This window comes from Blennius ocellaris (genome assembly GCF_963422515.1).
Source record: "Blennius ocellaris genome assembly, chromosome: 21".
Taxonomy (NCBI): Eukaryota; Metazoa; Chordata; class Actinopteri; order Blenniiformes; family Blenniidae; genus Blennius; species Blennius ocellaris.
In genome coordinates this window covers 5,486,285-5,510,563 of record NC_137670.1, presented here as the reverse complement: position 1 = coordinate 5,510,563, position 24,279 = coordinate 5,486,285, and the positions used below count along the sequence as shown (strand labels likewise).

General features: G+C 44.0%; 1 protein-coding gene across 1 annotated transcript in view; it reads left to right on the top strand.

Annotated features, from left to right (window-relative positions):
• grin2cb (glutamate receptor, ionotropic, N-methyl D-aspartate 2Cb) overlaps positions 1-22,018 on the top strand; it is a gene marked incomplete at both ends in the record, with an annotated part of 36,807 nt that extends 14,789 nt beyond the window's left edge. Inside the window, 9 exons of the mRNA XM_080517201.1 lie at positions 2,759-2,970; positions 8,515-8,683; positions 10,967-11,120; positions 12,415-12,540; positions 13,570-13,799; positions 16,488-16,648; positions 17,858-18,045; positions 19,158-19,390; positions 20,474-22,018. Coding sequence (XP_080373327.1) covers positions 2,759-2,970; positions 8,515-8,683; positions 10,967-11,120; positions 12,415-12,540; positions 13,570-13,799; positions 16,488-16,648; positions 17,858-18,045; positions 19,158-19,390; positions 20,474-22,018 — 3,018 coding nt within the window. The remainder of the gene's footprint in view (positions 1-2,758; positions 2,971-8,514; positions 8,684-10,966; positions 11,121-12,414; positions 12,541-13,569; positions 13,800-16,487; positions 16,649-17,857; positions 18,046-19,157; positions 19,391-20,473) is intronic.
• Positions 22,019-24,279: the final 2,261 nt, after the last annotated feature.

The following is a 24,279-nucleotide window of genomic DNA, read 5'->3' as shown; positions in this document are numbered from 1 at the left end:
ACGCCACAATTCATGAAGTTGTGTTTTTGTTCCAAAATTCTGATTGGCTTTCATGGCTTCATGCTTCTCATTACACTGCCCCCTACAGGTTCTGAAGGTGTAAATGCAGGTCCGTGTCAATGCAGGTTTTATTTGTAAACCTAGAGGGGAAATATTTTGTAAAAACCCGGGTACGTGCAAACATGGCCTCAGTTGATCACAATGATTTGTCCATAAATGCAACAGAAGAGCACTCTCCTTAGATTTGTTCTTGAAAGGAGTTATTTAATGAATGCACTTTGTGTACGCTATGTGCTTGGGTGAACGAAATAAAAGTAAAGATTGACAGAACGATGAAGATTGAACCTAAAAACATGACTCATGTCCAGATTTCAGTCATGTTGAATGCTCTTAAGAAGGGTGTTATTCAGAGTAAAAACTTCACATTTACACAATTTGCCTACAGAATCTCCACTACGCAGTACTTAAAGGTAAAATATAGCCACTCATAATCAGACCCTGTTTTCACATTCTCCTCGTCTCAGTTTCATCATAACAACGCTTCCGAACCAAATTGTTTCCCATCCCGTTTGCACGCACACACAAGGGCGCACACGCACGTTCAAAGCCTGAGGGCATATTGAAAAAGTGCAACTAAACAGAGTCCTGAACGTAATCTCACAGCTGCACTTAAACTCATTTATTTCTGTCCTGGAAAGACCAGCCTACTTTATCAATGTCACCTCAGGGCTGGAGTGTGTGTGTGTGTGTTTGCGTGTTTGTGTGTGTGTGTGTGTATGTGGCTGAGCATGAACTCGGACATGTAATTGCACTAAAGTGGACTTTGTTTTGTGCGCGGAGCTCAAAGTCTCACACACGTTCGATCCAGCATTCCGTGCTCGTGCTCCACCGTGGCGTTGATATTAGCAGAAGTTACAGATAACGAGTCGCATTAAACCGAGACGCCAGACAAGCGGCGTATCTCCTCCTCGGTCCCATCTCATTACACCCCGACCTCTCCCAGCTGGATCCTCCTCTCCTGGTCGTGTCATGTATTTCATCCATTATGAAAACGCGACACAGTGTACTGGCTCTTTCGATCTTAACATGGCGCCGTTCCTCACTACAATCGGCTGGATACGACTGTGATTCTCTGCCAGGTTTTCTTCGCATTAAAACAAGAGCAGAAACAATGAATATTTTTACATGAAAGATTTTATTTTTTTTTATATTGCCCATTGTGTCATTTTGTGGTTCCTCTCAGCTCGATGAAGATTTTTTTGTTTGAGCATCACTTTTGCTGATTCCAAGTCGTTTTCTTAAATAAGTGAATTTGCTCTGAAATCAAGCAACCAAACAAGAAATCTTTCCCGATCCGCTCTGTTTGCAGTATCAGTAGATTGGCTCAAGTCCTTAGTGATCCTGGCCATATAAAAAAAAAAAAAAAAAGTAGATTTCAGGGTGGACTCGGACTAAAATGTATTCATCGTGTGGGTTTGTGGTGGTCCAGGACTAGTCAGGATGGATTTAAAGCTCAATGACCAATAGGAGCAATGCACAAAGTCACGTGACTGCTGTCGACTGAGAAAGAAGGAATCATGTGGGATACCTGCTGAAAAACATCCTCTTCTCTCTGCTTGCGGCAACCTGTTGCAGGACCAGGGAAAGTGCTTATATACCGAGGATTTATCGTCCTCTCTAGTCATACAGAGTCTGTTCTGTTAGCGGCTAACTTAAGGAGTCTAATCCTGTTAACGGGACATTATTTTTTTTTTAAATTTAGATGATTTTCAAAATTCACTTGTAATTATACATACATAAAATAAAATTCCATTACTCGTGGTTTGTCACGCAGCACTAAAATATGTGTGACACCCTCATCTAAGAAGTATCTGCGTATTTTCGTGACACAAGTTGACAAAGCAGTGAAGGATGAAGTGAATTTATTCACCGTTACTCAAGATGCTGCAGAGATACAAACGTCGGCCTCTCGCATGATGCTTGAAGTCGTCCTTGTATGACGATGAGAAAGCACGAGTGAGCCGGAGAGCGAGTTGGTTTGAAGAAGAGCTCTCATTAAACCTATGACGGAGTGGAGCTTCACATGCACTAAGCCAGCGCTGGTCTCCTTCGCTGCGGCTCATTAGGTCGGCTGATGTGACAAACAGTCCTGGTTCGCACTATAAAACTCTATCTGTTGCTTTTTCAAGTGGCGGTCTGTTGCAGCGTTAATCAAAATCTCAGCTTGTCTTTTCCAGTTTGATGAACTTCACAAAGGATATTTAGAATATAAAAGTCAGCGAAACTCCATAATAACTATTTGTAACCACTTCAACTGTTTCAATTTATAAATACTGACATTTCAATTTGTTCATTAGTTGAAAAAAGCAAATTAATAATTGAATCATCAGTCAACAAAATGAACGCAGATTGGGGGCAACACATGCTGCGGTGCATTATTAATGTAATGCAGTCACTTCGCTCTTTGTTTTAGTTTCTGCAGCTGTTTTTTTTTTTTTTTTTTACCCCAAAAATGTCTTGCACAGACCTTCAAGTCTCCTCGGTATGCCTGAACGAACTCTGCTCTTCTTTCATCTTCTAATCACTTTTCTCCAGGTCAGCACATGCTAATTTTTTAGAACAATCTGAAGTAAGAGCTGATGAGACAGGTAAAAAAAAAAAAAAAAGGTTGACATGAAGGTCGAGGCCCAAATTCAAAGGTTTTATTTTGATGACGATGCTTCCAATACGCTTCCCGACTCCACTGCTCCCCCTGCAGGTGGGCACCTACGCTCGGGGAATTCTCCAGGTCCGCTACCCCATATGGCCCCGATACGGCAGCTTCCTGGAGCAGGTGTCCGACGACCGCCACCTGACCGTGGCCACGCTGGAGGAGCATCCCTTCGTCATGGTGGAGAACGTGGACCCGGGAACTGGAACCTGCGTCCGCAACACGGTGCCCTGCAGGCGGCAGTCCAACACCACGGAGAGGTACGGGCACGCATGGCGCTTTTCGACTAGTTCCCCCTCAGCCTTACCCGACGTGACGCTACTCGCTTTTGATGCTTTTCCATCGCGTGTTGGTACCAGCTGTGACGTCTTTAAACGGCAGGCTGCTGATTGGCCGGTGTGTCACAACACGGATGAGTCAGTTCGGGTCATTCAACCCATCATTTTTTTAAAACTAGATCACAACAAAGATGCTCAGAGAGAAAGATGCACAGAAATAAACCCTGTGAAGCAGCAGACATTTGTTTTTGGTCTGGTGGCCGACCAGAGGATTTGGTGGGAGTTTGCCTGAGCGACCCACTACGAGTATCTGGAGGCCTCCGAGCCACGGATACCACCGGTGTTTTGGATTTACTGGTTTCCCAGTTCACTAGTGACCGGCCTCATCGAGCAACTGCATTTACATTAAAGTTTAGTACCGCTTGTTTGTCTTAATTTAACATCAGCTGCTGTTAACAGCTGGTGGCAGCAGTCATCAGTTAACAGGGGCACCTGTTAAATAGAAGCACTGGAGAGTGAAGCCCAATTGTAACTATTCATATTTTGTAATATTATTAATAAATATACAAAAACACAAAGATTTTTTTTATTTGAGCTGATATCCAATGCATGCCAGTGAAGAGGCACTATTAGATTTGGAAAAGGGTGTCGCACACCAGATCTTGTTGTATAGAACCATTGTGTTAACCTTATGTTTGACACTCTGTGCTGTTTTCTTTGTGAAAAAAAAAGACAAAACAAGCAATTGTGTCTCAGGAGCAGATACATTGATATATTATAGGAGTTTTGATCCAGCTCCAAAATGCAGCTCCCAATTTGCACAGCCCAGCAGTTTTCAGCTTGCAGACCCTAAAACTGCACAAAGGGCTTTTACTCACTTATCCCGTAGCGTTTAACGATATCACACTCTCTTCATCAGCAGATTTGGTCATCTTAAGTTTCCTTTGAACTGTGTTTTTGTGCACGGATAGCCGAGCACTTTAGGGGCTTCTCATTGTTGTTGACTTCAAAGCTGGGTGTAAAAGTTATTTTCTGACATTTCACTGTACTTTGCAGCATTAAAACTGGCTTCATGCCGAGATCGTAGTCGTTTTCCATAGTAATTGTTTGCTTTTGCGATGATATCGACATTTTCATCACGTATACTCTGCGCCACAACAACAAAAAACTTTAAAGATTCAATTTAAATGTTGTCTATTCACTCCGGCCTTCTCAAAATGAAATTGTGTTGTTTGTGTCCCCTGAACCAAAATGTGTTTGACCATTTTGCTGCTTTGTTACGACTCCCTCCGAAAAAAGAATAACCCGAAAAATATTTATGAGCTTTAACCTCTTTTATGAAATAGAAAAGAAAAGAAAAAAAAACCTTGGAAAGTTCTAAAAATTAATGTCTTGATATGTTTACCCAAACGTAACGATCGGTCTGGAACGAGTATCAAAACTTTTCCAATAACACCCGGCCCCACACAAACACATCTGCGCCCCTCCCAACCCCCCCCGGCCTGTTCGTCTGCCCTAGTTTAGCTCTGACTCGACGCCGCAAACCTCCACACTTCATTAAGCACGGAGTAATTATGTGTGCAGAGTGTCTAAGCACTTTAAAAACACACCTCCGGTGTCAAACACGGATCGCAGCGTGCCATTAAAACAGCTATTACCTCCGACTACCAACAACTGGCGCTCATCAAAAATACACAACGTCTTCATTATGATCAAGCAACCAAGAACAATACGAGTCAGACGTAAATCTAATTGCCGATCTCAAACAGGATCACCCGCTTTGTCATCCTGGTTTACAGTCAGTTTGACAACATAAGCGCTCTGACAAATCCATAATTATTTTACAGCCACTGCTGGGAAACCGAATATTTAAAATCCGTCTGGCTGGCCTGAAATCACACTTTCATTGGTAAATCATCGCATAATTCACCTCAATTTTAGGAGTCTATTAGTAAGACTCATGATGACATCCTCTTAAAAATTGATGATGCATGTTTGATTATAAAATGTGAACTTAAAATTGAAGTAAAACACGGAGTGTTGAAGCTCCCCTGGATCTGCCGTGCACTGCAGGAAATCTAATAAGTGAAATCTTTAACCGTGAGCTCATGAGAGAGAAGCTCCAGCTTGTGTTCCAGTCGAAGCACCTCAAATATTTGAAACAGAAAATTTGCTGTGTTTTGGGGAACTTTTTGAAAAGTGGAGCTTTTTTGTAAACGCTCGGACGTGAAACTGAACTTTTTGAAAAAGCTCAGTCTCTGTGGAAACGGAGGGAAAACACAACAAACACAGCATTTGGAAAATGTTTCCAGTACCTCTCCATAGAAATCACTAAACGCAACTTTTCTGAAATGCTACTCTGCATGTGGACCACAGCTGCCGTAAATAGTTGTTCTGCACATGCTCAGTAGCTGGACAATAAAAATATTGTTTTCCAGCGCCAACTTGTGGCCCAACATTATAGCTGCACCATTTTCAGCGATTCTGCCATGTAAACAGACATCGCTTAAAAAAAAGAAATTGCAGTGTAAACATGAAATACACTTCTCAGCCTGTACAGAACACAAACCAAACAATGGAGCCTCTAAATGCAGTTCGTGCCGGGTGACTCCACATGTTGGCGTTGCGTGTGTGTCTGTGGGTGTGTATCGGTTATGCAGATTGCAGAGCTGACCGTAGCCGGCACATTAATTATGGAAAGAGATATGTAGCGGCTGTTGTTGGGTGCAATGGCGCATTGATTGCCAGTAAAGAAGATTTATCTGTCCAACATGGAGACATCTGTCATAACATGGGACATTGTTATCCCGCCCTACCCTCTTTCTGGTTTTCATTCTCCATTTCTCTTTGGCTGCCATGTCCCATTTGGAAGGTGACCAACAGCCAGGGAGCAGGAGCGAGAGAGCGAGCGAGCGAGCGAGGGCGACTGCTATATAAATCAGTTAATCTTTCTGTGTGGTCTGAGCAGCTTCCCCGTGGAGCAGATGTTTAGTGTGATTAAAACTTTTTTTTTGTCTTGCTCATTAAAAACGCTTTCTTTGGACAGATGAGCACTTCTTTTGCCAGAAGGCTGAGCCTGCCTCTGCACTGATTTAGGGCAGAAGTAACACACTGAAATCCAGCTTTTTTTTTACAAAAAAAAAACAACAACAACAAAAAAAAAAAACATGTGGCTCTCTGATATTGTATGATTTAGCACAGCATTCAACGTGCAGCTGCAGATGTTAAACAGTTTAGCGGTAGTTGATCATTTGATGAGCTCTTGGACGGAATCATGTGTCACGGTCTGGCTTGGAGACCAAACCAAACCGGAGGAGGAAAATACAATCAAGTACAGAGTCGCAAAATGGTTTTTGAGGGCGTTATAGTGTGTAAACCTCGGCCATTTAGACAAAAATAACTAAACACAACCATTGGCTGTTGTTTGGTTCCACCTGAACAAACTGACAAACTGTCTTCAGCCACCGTATGTCCAGAAAAGTAACTTCAGATTTCAGCTTTTATCCTTGCCAAGTCCTCATGCATGTCCTGAATTGTTCTTACCTGAGTGAGAGAAGCGGTTCAGTGTTTCGCTCGGGGCGAAGCAGCTGTGTTGTCACTCGGCATGTTGTGCTTCAGCCTGCTATGCCTGGTGAAACAGCTTCTTCATGTTTACATTTTCCTCCACACCACTTTGTGTACGGTCGTTTATCATCGCCTCTTCCAGTTCGGCTCTGGGTCAAACATGTAGTACTGCATCGTTTTCATCTGCTTTTATAGATTACTCGATTTGTGTGTAATTTGCATAGTAATTGATAAGGAAGTTAATGGAGTGCTTCCTAATAATTCCTAATAATCTTCCCAGGAAGCATGTATAATGCGAAAAAAAGAGCAGAGGTCCCAACACAGAACCCTGTGGAACGCCATGGTCAACTGTTGAGCTGAAGAGTCATCAATAACTTGTTTGATAGATACAATGACTGAAACCAGTTTAGTAGTAGGATGTTATGATCAATCTGGAGGTGGTCTCAGATGAGGGGTGGGAGGGACAGCGTGATATTAGGTCTCGTTTGGTCCCAATTTGTCGAGGTATGGGGGGACCTGTAGAATTCCATTCAGACAGAATAGAGATAGAATTAAACAGAACAGAAGAAGTAGTTGGTTTTTTTTGTTTGTTTTTTTAACATTCTAAATGGTCTGTGCTTCCACACAGGTCAGCAGTGCTGAATTCTTTAAGATACAGGCTTTGACCAAAAATGGATGCCAAACGAGAGGATTTGGGAAAATTTCTAAAGGACATAAGTTTTGTGCAGTGGTCAGGTTGCACGGTCCGCCGTTAGTCAATGAAGCACAGTGGCTTTTCCTCGTCAATTACTACAGAAGCCTAATGTCATAATGGCGGTAAATTCTCATATTACCTTCCCCTTCCTCTCCTCTCTCCTCTTCCATCTGTCCTCGTTTGCTCTCGCCCTTCTTTCCCTCAAAGCTGAAGTTGCTCATCTCGTTCATGTCGTTTTTCTGTCTGCTGTGCAGCTTAAAATCTCTCTCTCTCTCTCTCTCTCTTTCTCTGGTCTAATGGCCTCATCCTCCCCTTCGTGCTGCACCAGTTTCTGGACATTTTCTGGTAACCACATGGCCGAACACAACTGCTGCCAATCCTCCGAGGACACTGTACAGTATTTGTGTGTGTGTCTTGTTTGCGATTTGAGACAGCGAGCGATGGCCCAGTTTAGGTGTGTTTTTGTGCGCGTTAATGAATTGTTAGTGGAATTAGTGTGTAATGACGACAGGTGGCCTGCTCCTGCAGCAGTTAATTAACGTGCCGTTTACCGGCGGTGGACGACGGTGAAAGAGGCGAAATACACCGAAGATGTTTCTAACGCGACGTTGTTCAATTTTGAAAACAGCCAACTGCTTGACTTTCCTCATTTAGCCTTTTGTTGACATTCCGAGGTTATCAATCAGCTGCACCGACACGGCATGACTCGGCCCTCGTAGATTTTAAACCTCCATCTTTTACCTCCAACTGTCTGCTGTCACTTTTCAAGGTTCGTCATTATTATATTTTTTTATTCCATTATTTCTTCTGTTCTCTTCTTCTACACCCCATTAAGTAGCGAGGCCACAGCCAGGAAGTGTGTGTGTGTGTGTGTGTGTGTCTGTGTTTATGTCCTGAAAACGCTGCACACCTTAATGGGCTTTGATTAGAGGCCATCACAGTCACTCAGCCATTCACCCTGGGCGCTGTCACACGGCGCAAAAGTGTATTTGTACGCGTTTTGCTTCTTTTTCTGGCGTCTCGTCCGTCTCCCAGAGAGACACCTTGTTAACCAGCATCGATTCCCGCTAATGAACCAGCCGTCGCCTGCCCTTCACTTCGCGACGGCCACTGCCAGCATGCGAGCCTGCTGTAAAACAACAGCTTTGGTGTCCAACACTAAAGATAGCAGCGCTCCTAGCCGGCAGAGACGAGTGCTTGATGACAAGATGTTGAAGAGCATTTGCTGTACTTGTGACTGTGCGTTTGTCTTGCTTTCTTTCTTGCAGCATCATCGGCCACACAGAGTCCTACACCAAACTGTGCTGTAAGGGCTTCTGCATAGACATCCTCAAGAAGCTGTCCAAAACCATCAAATTCTCCTATGACCTTTACCTGGTCACTAACGGGAAACACGGCAAGCTGGTGCGCGGGATTTGGAACGGCATGATTGGGGAGGTAATACTTAAGTCCCGAGTTATTTAAAGACCCAACAAATCCCTAAATGCGGCGCACTGTGATGCTGCGCTGCATTACCTACTGACAATTATCCAAACTGGGTGTTCATCTAACGACAATCAACAAAACGCTGGGCTACACTGTGTCCTTACGACATTTATTGCGCCATACATTAGTTGGAAATTGCAAAAAAAGAACATAGAATGACAGGAATCTAAGAGGGTCAACAGTGCTCCATGTAGCAATGTTTATTTTTGGAATATGTGTCTAAAAATACTCACAATATTTCATGTGGAGATGCTTTGGTGAAAAAAGACTTTAGTAAAAGTGATATTCAACTTCTTTAGTTGGGATGTTGCCTGATGTCAGTGCAGATACTGTATGTCACCCTAATATTTGGAATTTAGTTCAATTTCGGTTAGTTTTGAACAGAAATTATTTTCTCAATAGAAAAAAAAACAGGTAATAAGAACAAAACTGGACATTATAGAGGAACTTTTTCTTTTTAAAAATCGGAACAGGAAGTGTCAGCATGTAAATTAGTGTTGAAACGTGATCCTTCTTAAAATTGTCCATTTCTGCACCTTCAACTTTGTCAAAATTTCAGTATTGAAACATCAACTGCTTTATTTGTTCACTGTAACTTAAAACCATTTGCCAAAACTTTGATGAATCCCAAAATTAGAACAGTCTATAAATTGATTTTTCAGATATTTAACTGAATAGCTGGAATAATTGGGTTGTTTTAAAACTTGTGATTGGTAATATTTGGGTAAAAAAAAAAAGAAAGTATTCAAACTTCTCTATTTTTTATTTTCTCTTTGATTTCCTGGCTTTCGCCATGTGTACAAACCTTGTTTGATACTCTTCAATACAACTTGTTTTTCCTTGTTAAGTGCATCAGCCGTGCGTTTGTGAGAAACTATAAATACATCCAGCGTTCGGTGGGTACACAGTGGGAATTATCAAATAACTTTGATGCTCTGCGGCAGTCTGCTGCAATTGTGAACTGTGCTAATAACACAAACCTGCGCGCTCACATGCTTAAAATACGCCTTGAGTTGTTTCAAATCAGGGTTGAACCGTCACAAAATATATGTCAAATTTTTCTGGTGTAATGGAGTAAAAGATGATAATCTTGACACACACACACACACACACACACACACACACACACACACACACACACACACACACACACACACACACACACACACACACACACACACACACACACACACACACACACACACACACACACACACACACACACACACACATATACACACAAATTGCTTTAAAAGTCATATATTTGCTCTAAGTTTACACTAAAACCTTAAACTTTTCAGTCGTCGCAGCAGCTTACTTGTCAAAAGTTTGTCAAAACGCATCTTGAAGTATTTGAGAACTCCCACACAGTGAATTTCCACGTCTGCGCTCCGTACAGTTTAACGCGAATGGCGCACGACGTGAGCGGAGACGGCAGCAGACAGCTCTCCTTGAAATTTTAATGTAGGTCAGTGGCGTGAGGTCATGCATTCGCATGGGGAGCGAACACACGCTTCCCCACCCACAGTCACATCAAACACGCGGCTGCAACCAGAAAGTGAAACGCCCAAACAGGTGTTCCTCAGGAGAGCCTTCTCGCTTGTGTTTCCATGCCTGCAGGCACTCTGCTTTACATCTGGAGGTGTATAAAAGTGTGTGCGTGTGTGTGTTAGTGTGCATTTGTATAAAAAAAAAAAAAAAAGACAATCTTCTGCAACAAAAAAAAAAAAAAACCTCAGTGATGGTTCTCTTCAAGATGCAACGTTTTCTCTTCCGACATTCTCAAACGATGTGACACATACTTTTCGATTATATCTGCAGACACAGATGACTGGAGTCTCCGTGCACAAAATGTTTTCTGCTTCTCTGTTGAAAAGGCATTGCTAACAAAGGTCCCATTTACACCACAATATCCCAGAAAAGTTTTGAAAACTATGTCGTTTTCATGTTTAGTAGCAGTACCCCCCCCCCCCCCCCGTTTCCATGGAGATGGAGTGTTTTCAAAAAGTTCCGTTGTCAGTGAACCACCGTTCAAACGGTCCCAAAACAAAAGTTTTGCCTTTTTTACTTAAAAACCTAAAACTCTCCATTTTCTCTCTTTCAAGCTAAAAATAAATAAATAAATGGTTGGTTTTGTGATTAAAGTGTTCGGTTCTACACGAAGCGCAAAAAGCAAATGCAGCAAATCTTCACTCTTACTTCCTCACGGGTTTCTTTCTTCTTCCTCTTTTTCAGGTGGTGTACAAACGAGCCGACATGGCGATCGGCTCGCTCACGATCAATGAAGAACGTTCCGAAATCATCGACTTCTCCGTGCCGTTTGTCGAGACGGGCATCAGTGTGATGGTGGCACGCAGCAACGGCACGGTTTCCCCGTCGGCCTTTCTTGGTAAGGAGCGCAATTGAAGACGCTACAGTATGTACGGTATACGCTGTTTGAACTTGGTTTGAAAGACGATGTCTGGGATCGTGGCTTAAGAGAATCATGAAAACGACTCACAGGTTGTTTTGCAATCGAGATTATGCTCTCAGAGATTTCACAACACCACAAAGTGTGACTGCTGATAACAACCAATATTGATGGCAATCAAAACAACATCTTCAAAACGGTCCTTCTCCTGGTGGTGGTGGTTCACAAGCTTTTTTTGTATTTTTTACTTGCAATTAGACCAGGGGGGTCAAACTCCATTAGTTCAGGGGCCACATGCAGACTACTTTCATCTCGAGTGAATCAGATCGGTAAAATAGTGCCAAAATAACCTTTAAATTCATACTTTAAAGATTTCCTTTGATGCGGCAGAGTAGAGGTGATGAAAAATGTATAGATTTTTGCCAAAGACAAAATAACTAAGCCTGAAAATGACTACAATCCCTACATGAAGCCAATTTGAATGAAAACGTCTGTTGTGAAATACAATGACATGTCCCAGAAATTTCGACCGCTGGTGCATTATGTTTGACTCCATTACACTATTTGTAGAGCCATGGTCTGATTCTTGGTCCATCCATCCATCCCTCCAGCCATCCATCCATCCATCTATCCATCCATGTTACAGTTCTCACTGTAATGGATCCCCTAAGCTGTTAAAGTCACAGCCATTAGGAGCCTCTTCATATCAATTTAGATTTTCTAGCTCAAACTTGGTAGCAGCATCTGTTATCCAGCAGTGTGAAGAACATGTTTGCACCATTTTTTCCCTTCACTTTCTTCCAGGATGGCCTAGTTAAACGAGTTCTGTCTCTGCAGACGCTTCAGGAAACTTCCCATTAAGCTTTTATCCCGCCAATAACTGTAGCCTACAACTAAATCCCCTTACCCACCACACACACACACACACACACACACACACACACACACACACACACACACACACACACACACACACACACACACACACACACACACACACACACACACACACACACACACACACACACACACACACACACACACACACACACACACACACACACCTAAATCCCTTTTCCAAGCAACAAATTTCAGCACAAAATCCCCAACAGTGCGCTTCCCTCTCCTTCATTGTCACATCAGTCACTGTTTCATTCTCTCTCCCGCTATCCCCGCACCGCACACGGTGACCTCCATCACCGGCTGAGGTTGAGCGGACAAAAGAGACTCACTTGAATTCCCGTTTGTCCTTCCACTTCTCTTCTCGCTCCAGAGCCCTATAGTCCGGCCGTCTGGGTCATGATGTTTGTGATGTGCCTGACCGTGGTGGCAGTGACCGTCTTTGTGTTTGAATACTTCAGCCCGGTCGGATACAACCGCAGTCTGGTGAGCGCCAAAGGTGAGTTTCACACTTTCCTTCTGTCGTTGCTATTTCCACAAAACAGCTTAAAAGCCATTGGCTTTGAATCCCAGCGTGCATTTGAGGGCAATACGTGCCACTACATCTCCGTCCCGCCAGGTTACAGTTTCTCAGCCAGACTTTGGGTCGAGGGCTAATCAATCCCAGTATGCGGCGCTGACGGGGCGTGCCTCGTCTCCGGGTCCGAAAGGTCATTTTCCCGTTTTAATTAACAGTCATCGCCGTGCTAATCGAAGTGTGATTGATGGCGGTGGAACCCTGCATGGCCGCTCATGAGCAACGACTGTGCGGGGGGGTGGGGTGGGGGGGTTAACGCACCGAGGCAGACGGCCGTGAGAAGTGAATAATAGATTTTTTCTTGATTGAAGAAGAATGATTGAATCGTTTTGCTTTACAGTCAGTATTTCCACAGCAACATGTTGTCGGTTGACGCTTCACCAATAGAACCCAAAGCTTTGTCACTCATTTGCATAATTTTTTACATAAAGTTTTATCTTGAATAAATTGATATGTGTCTTTTGAGGAAATAAATGCATAAATAAATGTTAGTTTTTTTTCATCAGCAATTTGCCCAACAATGAACAAGAAATGTCAATGCAAATGTCAGTAGTCGAATAACTACAACGTCATTTTACCGCTTATTGGAAGTGTGTGGAAGAGTGATGATACGACTGCAACAACTGGCCGGGAAGAGAGTTAACTGTTTATTAAAATGCATAAACAGAAATATTGGAAACAGTAGAACAATATTCTGCTCTAAAATGAGGTTTGTCAAAACCGGAGTTTGAGCTTTTAAACATTTCAGAAAGTTTGATAAAACACTGCCACCCGAGAAAAAAGACAAACGATTCTGCCTAACTTGACTTGTACAACATAGCTCAATATGCAACGTGAACACGTCACAATATAGAAAGACGTAGCTGTGAACTATACAAGTTTGCGGGCAAGTAAAGGCAAGCTAATTACAAACATAATGTAACATGTCCACCTTAAATCCTCTGTTTTCAGCTCCTGGTGGTCCAACGTTCACAATCGGGAAGTCTGTGTGGCTGCTGTGGGGCATCGTCTTCAACAACTCGGTCCCCATTGAGAACCCCAAAGGAACCACGAGTAAGATCATGGTCCTGGTGTGGGCCTTCTTCGCCGTCATCTTCCTGGCTTCCTACACTGCCAACCTGGCTGCTTTCATGATCCAGGAACAATATATCGACACGGTGTCGGGCCTCTCCGACAAGAAGGTAAGAGACGCGAAGCCCCCTGCTTGGTTATTGAGCGTTTAAACAGACGGAGAGTCTTTTTGTGTGAGATACGTGACCATCCACATCTTTGTGTCCCACCGTCCACTCTTCCCTCTATTCACCGCTCAGCATTGACTGATAAATCGCGGACGGAAGAAAGACTCTCAGGAAGTCAAGTAAAAGGATTTGGTGGTGAATGTCTCTGTCCTTTTCCGATCATCGGGGAGCCTAGCGGCATGAATGACAAATCAATTACTGCCTTCTGTCAATACAGATGGTGTCTGACGCTCAACCTGTCCCGTCACTGTTTGGCTCTGTCCATCAATACCCCCCCCCCCCCCTCGCCCTGCGTCCGTCTCTCATCGCCCTCGTACCGTTAAAACGAGATCGCAAAATGTCAAATGATTGAGGGACGTGAAAGAAGAAAAAAGCCACAGAGCAAAACAACACCCACGCTCTTCCCTTATCACTTAAGTGTGTGTGTGTGTGTGTGTGTGCGTGCGTGCGTGCGTGCGTGCGTGCGTGCGTGCGTGCGTGCGTGCGTGTGTGTGGTGTGTGTGTGTGTGTCGCTCATCCTGAAAACGGAGCCTCAGAGGAGCTTTGCAGAAAAGCTTTTCATTCGTCACACAGAGCGGCGCAGGGACTCCCAGGCAGGGATCAGCAGATCCACCTCGCTGATCTATGATTTCATTAACCCTCGATAGGAATTGACAACGACGCACCGGCTGCCCTTTTATTACGAAATCTCCCACGACAAAGGATTAGTTGAGCAAGCTGGTTCACTTCTCTCAGGTCCATCATCTTCAAATTCAACCTACAAAGAGCCACAATGAGGACTGTGGGATGAAAGATGAATCTGAAGGTTGAGTGCAGACGAAGATAAATGCGAAGTGAAAAAAATCTATTCGCGCAACATAATTTCTGAGGGACTTTATAAAAGCAACTATTGGAATTCTAGTGGTTTACTCAGGCCTCACGTCTAAGTGAAAACAGGAAAACTTTCAAAGTGTTTTTGGGTGTTTGTTAAACGACAATGGTGCGCGGAGTCACTGAAAATGGAACTTTTTGAAAACACCTGCCAAAGTGGAACTTTTAAAAACAGCCCAACTTCATCTCCATGGAAACCGGAGGAAAGCAGCTTTTCGGAAAGTGTCAATGGGGGAAATGCTGCTACTACATAAGCGCACCACAGAGCAAACTACATCGGTATTAATGATATTTATTATCTGATTTATGCTTTTTAATACTTTTTTGTGTTTGAACGTTCTATGGTTTTTCCGATGCTTTCATATGAACTACTCAGTTTGATATATGAAGTTAATTGACTTCACTCTCCAACATGGTACCAACAGAATTTTCAGCGTTTTTGCTGTAAACAGACATTGTTTTCAAAAAAGTGTCAACATGAAACTTTTCTGAACTACTTACCACGGCAGTGATTGGGCATGGGCAACAAGGAGAAATGTGCGTTCTATCTGGTTTACACGAGTTGGAAGGTTTTCAAAAATTTCCACCTTCAGGAGCTGTTTTCAAAAAGTTGTTTTCAGTGGCTCCGAGCACCGTTGTCGTATAAATGGACACACAAAGCGCAACAAAGGTTTTTGCGTTTTCACTTGAAATTGTTTCCATGTGAACAGGTTTTGAAACGTCTTTCAGTAAAAATGTTTCAGCAGCCCCTCTGGATACTAATTCTATTATTGGGTATACATGAAGAGAAACTCGAGGTATCATCTCAAATCTTCTGTCTGTAAAATGGGTGATTATCGCATTGTGCTAATTACAACCATAGCTGCTGCAGCCGAAGAGCGATTGTATTAAAACGCACACACGCACGACTGGCCCATTCATTTGCGCTCAGCTCTAAAGGTTAATGCTACAGCCGAGATGAATAGATCCTCCCCGCTCGCGGTCTAATTGAGCTTTAACGGACGTATTTCTGCGTCACCTCGTGAAATGTGAACTTCGATCGTGCGCAGATGGGACTGGATCGGGATCATCTGTGTTGCCAGCGAGAGGATTCAAGCAGATGCATGTTGGCTGATGTCAGATTTAATCGAATGAAGAAGGGAGCGAGTGGCTTTCAGTCCGTTTATGGGGCATTTCGGTTTGGCGGCTGATTGAATCAGTTCGGTTTAAAAGAAAATGGATTTCATTTAATTGAGAAAGTCGACGGTTTTCTTTACTCCTTTCTACCCCGTTCCTTCACTCGGAGGCCCGTTCTTCTCATTTGCCATTTGTTTCTTGTTCACTATATCTTCCTGCCTCTTCTCTTTCCCTCTGATGTCTTCCCCTGCTCTCATTTCTTCTCTGGCTTTACTTTTCCTCTGTTCATCCCTGAACATACTTTGTTTTACTTTGCCTGTTTTTATTGCATTTCTTTGCCGATGGCTCTCTGTACTTACTGTATTTCTTCTTTTTTTTATTTCTATCATTTCTATATCCATCCTTTCACTTCTTTTACTTCATCGCTCCTCTCATCTTATCCTCAATCTCTTCCTGCTACCGTCATCGCTTTTCCTCCTATTCCTCATACCGCTTATGCTCTCTTACTCACCCCCTCTTCCTCCCTCTTCCTTCAGTCTCTTCCTTCATTCTTTCTCTCTCTCTCTTTGTCCCTTTCTCACCCGACTCCCTTTATTTTTTCCTTGATCGTCTCACATTCCTCCTCCTCCTCCTCCTCCTCTCCAGTTCCAGAAACCTCAGGAGCATTATCCTCCGTTCCGCTTCGGGACGGTCCCGAACGGGAGCACGGAGAGGAACATCCGCAGCAACTACCCCGACATGCACACACACATGATGAAGTACAACCAGAAGGGGGTGGAAGAAGCTCTAGAAAGCCTCAAAACCGGGTACGGTTTCTCACTCATTCCCTCAATGCAGCTCGGTTTTGACAAGAAGTTACATCTTCTTCTGTCACTGCCGTATTAGAAGCCATGATACAGCAGAGATTTGACGCCTCTTTGTGTTTTACATCTATTTGGGAATTAGGCCAGTGCGATGTGTGTATTTTTAGATTCAAAATCACGTCGAGTGCAAGTTGCTCTCTAATAAAAAATGTGCTGTCAAACAAGTCGCGTTCTCACAGAAGCCAGCTCACACTTCACACAGGTCCCGGGAGAGTGTATCCACTTCAGATTTCTTATTGATTTTGTGATGTCAGTGGGGAATGAAAAGGATCTTGCAGACTCTTGACACGTTTAGAGATTAAATCTATTAGTGTGAACATTTTGTCACCTTTGATTTCAGCCATATTAACATTTAGGATCATGAGTTTATGATTCCAGCTGGATTAGGTTTGAGGTTTTGGTTCTTTTGAGACATGTCTGAATGAGACATAATTGTTTTATTCAAACTTGTTTTATTCTTTTTTTCCTCCTCTTATCCGACTCCCATTTTTATTTAACATAACTGAAATACTATTCCCACAACTATTCGCATCCTTTTCTTAGCCACAGTGATGACATTAGTTCTTCATCATCATTGTACATAAATCTAATCTGATCGAGACTTACTGAGCCTTAAGCTGCAGATTTCTTTTTTTCTGTCTGAGTTATGTCAGCAATATCTTCCAATAAATGATCCGTATATATATCAGTGTGTTTTATTTCAGTCTTTCAGTCTTTCTTTTGGAAAATATATTTCATGTCTTCTTCACTTTTACAATGCTCATATTTGTGAACAATATTATTTTTAAATTATTCGTAAAAATAATTATTGTCATTGTGTATTCAGATCACTGTGCTCAATTAAAAAGTTTCCAAACAAAGAGCTGGGTAAATATTCTTTTTAATAGATTATCAATCTCAATGCAGCCGTAAGGTTCTGCAGGCTAATTGTTTTAGCGAATATCTGTAAGTAGTGAAAGTCACAATGCTGGCAAATTGAAATAGAAAATAGCTGAATTCTGTCGAGTTGTAATCAGCATTGATGTGCAGCACAAAACATTTGTATTCAATGAGAAGAAATGCGCAGAACGACTGTTTAAGTACACTCCTCCTGAGCAAACAGTGGATAATTGGATCTCACTCTGACTAAGATTCGCTTTTGGTTGCTCACAGAAAGCTGGACGCTTTCATCTACGACGCCGCCGTGCTGAACTACATGGCCGGGAAGGACGAGGGCTGCAAGCTGGTGACCATCGGCAGCGGTAAGGTCTTCGCCACCACGGGGTACGGCATCGCTCTGGAGAAAGACTCCCGCTGGAAGCGGCCCATCGACCTGGCTCTACTGCAGTTCCTCGGAGACGGTGAGCACAGAACCATCGGATTTCCGCGAACCGCGTTCCTGGCGTCAGTCCAGTTCAACGTGTGCCGCATCAGCAGGGAAGTGGGCTTACGGGGAGGAGTTAATATCCGGCACAACAGCAGGGAGTGTTAGGGATATGATTATCTCTGTTACACACACTCACCTAAACACACATAAACACACTCGCCTTGATGGCCCATCAGTGCCGAGTTCAGACCCCCCCCCCCCCCATGAGAGCTTAAGACTACCCCTCGCTGACACTCACGCCCCATGCTGAGTTTTCCTTGATGACTTTATAAATAGTGTGTTTCTGGTCAGCATACGGAAACCGAAGGATAAAAAATGGCCGCTGCTCTCTGGAGGCCGCCGGGGAGAGTTCAGCTCATGAGGTGGCCACCTGTTCGGAGGCCTGGAGGAGCAGTTTGAGTGGCGATGATCACTAATGGATTTGCTTAAGCACTAAATTCCCCTCGTACAAACGGTGCTTGACTGGCAGAGAGAATAAGCTTGAAGAATCAAGACGACATAACTGTCACGATGATGGAGATTGCGCTAAAGAACAAGATGGATGGTGAACGATTAGAATTTCCTGACTTGAGAGTCTTCTTTTTTAATTCCACTTACTCCCCTTGAGCTCAACCAGGAAAGAAATACCACTTCTCATGGCTGAAGTGCATTTAGGATTGTGGATTCAAATTAAAATAATTTCAGGTGCTTCAGATATTGTTTATCTTTGGAAGCTTTACTATGAAAAGTTTGACATTTTCTTTCTTAAATTTTTTTTCCCTCTAAAATGTCTTAATTGATCTGGGGCCCCGGTTCCATGACACATTTCAAGAGAAAAAGCATCGTTTTTTACGATTCATGGTTACACAACAATGGAAGAAATGCTGTAAATGACGTAGTTAGCACAAGTTGGTACTTTTGTATGTTTTCGCAATGAAACCACACACACATTTGTGTGGACAGAAATACGCTGTGAACGTCAACAATGGCGAGTTCACGGACGTTCAGATGGGTAAATAAAATCCATGTTCTCAAAGATTAATAGTTTTCTTGTCTTGCTCCTGGAAAGTCCTCTTACGCTCTTTCTTAAAACCTCCGTCCCGTCAGGAGACACGCAGCGCCTGGAGACGGTCTGGTTATCGGGTATCTGCCAGAACGAGAAGAACGAGGTGATGAGCAGCAAACTGGACATCGACAACATGGCGGGCGTCTTCTACATGCTCCTGGTGGCGATGGGCCTCAGCCTGCTGGTCTTTGCCTGGGAGCACCTGCTCTACTGGAAACTGCGACACTCCATCCACAAGTCGAACAAACTGGACTTCCTGTTGGCCATCAGCAGGGTGAGATTGGCACCAGATGGTCGTTACACAGTTTCTATGAAAACGCTGGGCTGTTTAAGTATCTTTGATTGGTTTATTGTGAAGCTGCTTCACTGGTTTTTACATTGATTTTCCAGTTAAGTGACTGCAGTACATGAAGTGGCTTTTAAGAATTGATTAATTAATGCAAATGGATGTGTATCACGCGGCATTATTGGAGGACCTTGCTGTGATATTAGCTAAAATGGCAGTGCATTCACATTAAGAACGAGGGGGAAGGGGCAAAGTGGAGCGAGACAAAGACTGCCAGGCAGATCTAATTCTGGTGTTTACTCAGTATTTACGTCTGATTGCCTGATGTTCCTTTGCAATTATACTAAATCAGCACCTGATTTGTTGATGCTGTTGTTTGAGAATGTGGTTATTGAGACAAAAGGAAAAACAAAACCCACTCAGGCTGAAGTTACAGCCAGGGAAATGTCTATGGACTCCTGCCTCCTCTACTGTGTAATTATACCATTGTGGCCAGATCTGGGTTTTATCAGATTAACGGCTAACTGACTATCTGATCATTAATCCGTACGGGGCGGCCCCAAGGACCAAATTAAATTGGGCTCTTTCAGGATCTCTCAGCGAACTCTGAGCAGAGAGCAGTCATGGGATTTGGCTCTTTGTTTGTCCGTGCAGTCGGAGACGGTTTGTTCTGTACAGGACTCTGTGAGTGTGTGTGTGCGTGCATGTGTGTGCATTTTTGGGGGCAAATCTCTCAGCTTAAGCAGTTTTTCTGTGACTCCTGGGAGAATGCATAATGAATTTGTGACTAAGTCTTGCCTGGGTGATAAAACGGTATAATAATGAAAGCAGGTTTATTATTTGACCATCAGTGGGGTTTTAATGGTTAAAAGAAAGGTCATAACTTTGAGAAGCACATATTGGCTGATATCAAGTCTGTAAAATTGTCCCCTTAGGACCTTTAGGGCAATTTGAGGTTAAACTGTTTGTGGCTACCTATTGATTTAATAAGAAAATGACCTGCTGGCTTACTCGCTTCTCTGTGCTTCTTTAATGATTTCCTCCTTTTCTTGTTTGTCTTTGCTCTCTCAGGGTATTTATAGCTGTTTCAATGGAGTAGAAGATCCTGGTCGCTCTTCTGGTTTGGCCAAACCTGACCTGACGTCCAATTACGCTCAAGCTAACATGCTTAAAATGCTCCGCACTGCCAAGGACTTGGTCTCCACTGCCAATGTTGAGAGCTCCCTGGATAATGCCACCAAGACTATCGAGCACCTGAGTCGACACGGCGGCAGCTTGCCTGTCCGGGTTCCACAAGTGGCCACGGAGGCCATACCGGGGGGGTTTGCCTACGTTACAGAGAATCACTGCTCTCTTCCTCAGCGCTCCATCACCCCGCCTCTGACCTCCCTGAAACAACAGCGGAGCGTGACAAGGCCCACGCCACTCCGCTACACGCTCCCGACTCGCTCCACGCCATGTCTTTACGACCGACCTCTTCCTGTGTCCAGCCTCAGCAGCCCCCATCTGGCCATCGGAGAGCCACTGCCTTACCAGCACCCGCACCATTACCAGACCACCGGGAGGCTCTACGTAGACACGCATCCTCACTCGCCCTTCATCCCCTACACCGACCTCCAGCTCCCGGACGTCTACGCCTCACACCCGGTCTCCTCGCCCCAGAGCCAGCACGTCCAGGCCGGGTTCTCACGGCGGAAAAGGAGGTCTAAGAGTTTCCAGTGTGAGGATGGAGACGTGGAAAGAAGAAAGCATGGGGACGTGGAAAAGAGCGAGATAAGTCCAGTCTGCCTGAGCGAGCTGAAAGCCAACCACCTCCAGAACAACCACATTTCTGCCCCGAGCGTCGAAAATATTTACTCTGAGGAGGGGATGTGTCCCCGCGTGGAAAACTACGGGTCCTGGCCCCCGGAGGATCTTGTGCTGCGAGGGAGACGCCGGCACCGCCGCCCCTCTTTTCTCAAAGCGACTTGGGGCAGCGACCAGATCAGGCAAGCGGACGAGTCCCAGTCTTCCCTGTCCAGTCAGTCACCTTCCACCTTGCCCGACCTCTTCCCCTGCTTACTAACTCCCGCCACACCAGGCAAGCCCTACAATCCCGCTCACCTCCGAAACAACTTGTGCCTCCCAAGGAACCAGTCCTACCTCCACATCAGGGAGGATCAGAGGAAGCCCAACGGGCGGAAGGGCCAGAGGCTGCGCTACTCTCACTCCGCTCACCTCCCCACGTACGGAGAAGCAGTGCGACACGGAACCGGGCTGGGTCGGGGCATGGTGCGGAGAGCCACCAGCCTGCTCAGCAGACAATACGCACACTACCTGAATTCATACCCCGGACTGCCCCTCTACCACGGGCCGCTGGACCTGCAGCACCACAGCCAGGCCTCCAGCACGCACCCGAGCCCCGTGTGCCAGCTGCTCGCGTGCAGTGGCGTGCAGTGCGGGGGACAACGGGCCCTGCTGTACCAGGACAGCGTGTACGGGGCCTACGGGGTCTATCAGGGCTCCCAGACTGGATCTGACCCTCAGGCTAGTCAGGGACCCGGGGGCCAGCCTATCGGGAGCCCCTGTGTACTTCGGCCTTGGCGGCGGGTCTCAAGTCTGGAGTCCGAAGTCTGATGGGAGGCAGTGACGACCCCAGATGGTTGAATCTGGACACTTAAAATCTACCACTGTGGAGAGAGTTCAATAAGTAGGATTATGTAAAGGGTTAAGGCTACGGTTTGAGGAAACTGCAGGTTTTGTGTAGGACAGAGTGAAGATTTGGGTTTTCAAATTTGACAGATGCTTGTGACCGATTTTGACGCAGACCACAGTGAGAGGACTCCACCGTTGAGGAAACTGTGGGACGTGAGAGCTGGCCGGTTAAACTCGCCGCTCTCCCCCGAACAATACTCGTCTGTTCTCCGTGCTTTAATGTGCACTAAGATCTACAAAAGTCCCTGGTGTTGGCACATGGTTAAACTATAACCAGTTTTCATGCTGTGTGTGTGTGAGTGTGTATGTGTGTGTGTGTGTGAGTGAGTGTGTGTGTATGTTGTGTATATTTTATCATGGGCTGGCCGGGATAAAAGTCTTTGGCCGTCGTCTAGTAGATTTTACTGGGAAGAAACGATGGAAGAATAACGGATTGCCTCTTTAAATACAGCCACCAAAAACAAGTAGCCACTGTAGCAAGACATTCGAAGACACCTGTAGATGCGGAGACTTTAACTCCAACAAGAGACGTTCAACATTAAAGACATTTTGACCGGAATTTTCTATATTGAAACAATAATTTCTAGACATCTGTTAATGAACTTCAGGTATCTTCTTTAAATATTTATAATGTTTTGGAGCTCATGTCTTCATTTAGTGACGAGTCAGCGGAGGTTTTGTGAAAGCAGTCCATATGAACACAAACTGCAGGATGACTAGAGTTTTGGGACAGCACTGACCAGCACTAGGTGTCTTAAATCGTGGACTCTTGTTCCTCAATGGGCCTCGCTGTGAGGCCACAGTACAGCACAACATCACACAGGGCCTCACGTTCAATAAATTCTGTATTCTAAGTACTATATCAATATAGAGAAAAATGTGTTATTTGAGGTTGGTTCGTGTCATATTCATGTATTCTACATATAATAGGAATTTATAGTCACTCTTTTTCTAAACACACATCTGGCACAGTCAGAGTTTTTGCTTTTGTTACACCGTCATTGATTTACTGAAATATTCATTATTACTGTATTAACTATCAGTTGGCCTATATAAAGATTTTCATCGCTCCTTTTTTTTTTCCAGTCTTTTATATTCCCCTCATCATCCCTCTTTTTCCACACATCTTCTCTGTGTAATGATCAAATTTAAATGGGGTAATTGAAAGCTATTCTAGTATCTATATTACCTGTCTCCCTCACCCTGTACTTAATCACTTAGACCAATTAAAGAGCCTTTTTGAATGAACGCGCATGTGGGCCTCTTCTGTGTAGTCATTATTGATTTTCCTGTGCAGACTTTGTAGATTTGTGATAAATGCTGAGGGGAGGTGGTCTGTTAGTGGGGGTGGGACCACTTCAGAGAAGAGCAGCTGTTTGGAGGTTTTAAAATGCGACTCTTGAAGCCCGATCCGGCAGGAACATGATACATCCTTTGAAAAATACTGAATTATTTTAAGTTTGGGGCGCATGAGATGATTTCAGCTGACTATGGTCAGTGGCAAGTTGAACCTTTTGCAGGTCACCAGTCCATCACAGGCAAACACCCGTTTACGCGACATTATCAAATGAAATCACAAAACCTTCATTGCGAAGCTCAAAGTTACTGAAAACGCAACTTTTTTAAAAATGCGCCAACTCTGTTTTTCGACATTTGAATTTTGATTCAGATAATCTAAGCTGCTGAAATGTGTTAATTACTCATTTATGATGATTATAGTCAGGAGTTAGTCATTCGTGTACACAATGTTTTCAGGTGATAACGGAAAACCTCTGTTGCGTTCTGAGGGTCTGCTTACATGACAACAGTGCTTGGAGCCACTGGAAATGCAATTTTTTGGAAACGTGTCCAAAGGTGGAACTTTTCGAAAAGACTTTGACTCCATCTTTGTGTAAATGGGGGGGAGGGGAATGCAACTTTTCTGAAATGCTGTTATTGTGCATGTACTAAATAGTTCTTCACATATGCTAGTTGATGGACAATAACAACAATGTTTGCCTCCAGTGTCATGACTCCCAGTTTATATTCTCCTGGGACTTTGTAGTTTTATATTTGACAGTCACCATAATAACAGTCCACCTTGATCATATGTCCATACGAATGCCCGTGTACTCCCACTGTTAATTTCTATTGTCAAATTGTTCTCTATGTGCATGTATGCATTATATCATTATAAACAAAAC